A 2,512-nucleotide genomic window follows, 5' to 3' on the forward strand; every position below is an offset into this window, starting at 1 on the left:
CCCATGGGACAGCCCCTCCTGGGGAGCCAAGAAGCCCCTGAGCAAGTCCCAAAGCCTGGTGGAACTGGTGGCCCGGAGCAGCCCACAAAAAGCCCCATCACCCAGTCCGGCGGAGCTGACGTTCGGGACAGCGGATGGGGAGCTGGGGCAGCTCCTGCAGCTCCTGGAGAGCCCAGCCAGGGTGTGCGGGGTGGTTTTGGGGTGCCAGGCAGCCACCCTGGCCCGGCTCTCGGCTCGTATCCAGGAGGAGCTGATGGGGCCGGAGGAGCGGCAGCAGCTGCTGGAGGCAGAGCTGGCAGGGAAGAGCTGGGCAGCGCTCAGCATCCTGGAGCGGGAACCGTGCTGCGAAAGCGGGGATGCCTGGTATTTCCGAGTGGGCTTCGCTTTTGAGCAAACCCAGTTGGTGTTTGCAGCCAAGGTAAGCAGGGAATTGGGGAAAATGCCCCGGGTGGTGCAGAGGGAGCCGGCTCCTGCGGTACAGGGGGCTGCGGTGCTGCAGGCGAGCATGAACCAGGAGCTTTGGTTTTTCCGCTGACCCCGCTCACGCAGGCGCTTCCCCTTTTTGCATCTACTTCTGCATTTGCTAAATGAGAGGGCACTGCTGACGTGGGCAGGGGAGGCGAGGGTGACAGCTGCCGTGGGGCCAAAGGACACGTCAAGGAGAATGGCATCTCTGGGGGTGACGCCCTGGCAAGCGGTCTCAAGGGGCCAGCGGGTGCAAAGTAGAGGCTGGAGCAGAGCTGGCTCCTCGGGCAGTGCAGGATGAGACCCATCAAAGCAGCTTTGCAGCTCACCTGGAGGTTACACCCCCCTTTTCCTTTCCCCTTTCTTGCCCAAAGCCATTCTGGTGGGTGCCAGTGGGTTTGGAGGGTGTGGGGGGAGCCCAGCACCATGCGTGGGTTGGGCCAGGGCTGGTGGCCCTAAGCTAAGGCCGTAGCCTGGCCTAGGACAAGGCACCCCATGGCTCTGTCCTCATGCAACCGGCTGTGCCCTGTCTCTCCTTGCAGGTCCCCAAGCTGTGCTGCACCGGCCTGGGTGTGCAGAGCTCCCTTGGGATGCACTGCAGCATCCAACGCCTGATCGGCCGCTTCACCGACCGCCTCCCTCGGGAGCTGGTGCTCCCAGAAAGCCCTGGGGAGCAGAGTCAATCCCATTCCAGAGAGAAGCCAGCCCATCTCACCACCCACCCTGTCTTCATTTCTCCTGAGGTTCCCTACCAGACCCTGGCAGGCTTTGTGAAGGGATCCTACGGTTTGCACAGGACCAGCCCTGGGCACTACGAACGCCTGGCTTGCCTCCTCCTCCTGCAGGTCTGCATGGGGCTGGAGCATCTCCGGGTGCAGGACGTGGGGCAGGGGGATCTCTGCCCCGAGAACCTACTGCTGGTGCAGTGCCCGTGTCCTCCCCGGAGCCAGCAAGGCAAGGAGGCACCCCTGGGGCTGTCCCTCCCAAGGCTGCTCATCAGCAGCTTCAGGGTTAAAGACAAGCGAAGACCTTGTTCTACCAGCCAAGAGCAGGACTGGACCAAGGGGCTCGCTGCACCGCCTTCCCCGCTGGCCGATGAACTGAATGTAGGCATGCTGATCTATCAGATCTTGCACGTGGACATCTCTCTGGAGAACGCCTTGGGGTTCAGAAGCAATAGACTTCCCGAAATTCCCTCCCTGTCCATCTATTCCACAGGACTCAAGCATCTGGCCATGCTGCTTCTCCACAGAGACCCATGCAAGAGGGTCTCCATTGAGCAGGCAAGGAGCATCCTGCAGGTCCTGCTCTGGGGACCTCGCCAAGAACTGTTTGCCAGGAGCAAGAAGACCCTCACCCTGCTCCGGAGCTGGGTGGAGATGAAGAGGGCTTTGCTGCTCCTCAGGTTTGCAGAGAATTCAGTTGGGGCGGTGGGGAGCCCCGGCCTCGAGGAGTGGCTGTGCTGCCAGTACTTCAAGGAGGTCACCGAGCACACGCTCTACCAAGTCACCCAGGCTCTCTACACTCCCTAAAGGCAAGCTGAAGTTCAGCCCACCCAAAAGGTCTCCTCAAAACCAAGAGCCCATGAGGACCTGACCAAATCCACCAGCTCACAAGGAACCCAAACTGGTCTTGGCAGGGAAAATTCTCTTTGCAAACCCGAACCCGCTTCCCCCACAGCACACAAATGATGAAGCTGGGAGCAAACTCCCACAACACAGGGTGTGTTTTTATACCCTCGACCAGCGTTTGTCTGGTACTGTGAGTTCAGTTGATCGGAGCATCTCAGGAAAGACAGCTGGATCAAGCACCAATTTAGTGGCTGATTATCCCGAGTAAAGTTTATGGGGCTTAGACTTTCCACAAAACCCCCTCAGACCCTTCCTGCAGCCATGAGGCTTTCACTGTTTAAAATAACAACGCAAAGCCACACATTACAGCTCACCTTAATGCACGGTTAGCAAAGGAGAGATACAATACCTCATACGGCCTGCTCTTTTTGGAAACAATTTGTGGCATACTCACAAATATAAATGACATTTTAAAG

The 2,512-nt window shown here is 58.8% G+C and overlaps 1 protein-coding gene across 1 annotated transcript; it reads left to right on the forward strand.

The window, feature by feature from the left end:
- Positions 1-12: 12 nt before the first annotated feature.
- Positions 13-1,997, forward strand: LOC104165310 (chromosome unknown open reading frame, human C19orf35; the record flags this gene model as incomplete). Its single annotated transcript, XM_009704900.1, has 2 exons — positions 13-418; positions 1,008-1,997. Coding segments are annotated over 2 exons (1,396 nt in total), but the record flags the coding sequence as incomplete, so codon positions are not given.
- Between the last annotated feature and the right edge of the window lie 515 nt (positions 1,998-2,512).

Source organism: Cariama cristata, unplaced genomic scaffold (genome assembly GCF_000690535.1).
Source record: "Cariama cristata isolate BGI_N322 unplaced genomic scaffold, ASM69053v1 scaffold23737, whole genome shotgun sequence".
In the NCBI taxonomy this organism is placed as follows: domain Eukaryota; kingdom Metazoa; phylum Chordata; class Aves; order Cariamiformes; family Cariamidae; genus Cariama; species Cariama cristata.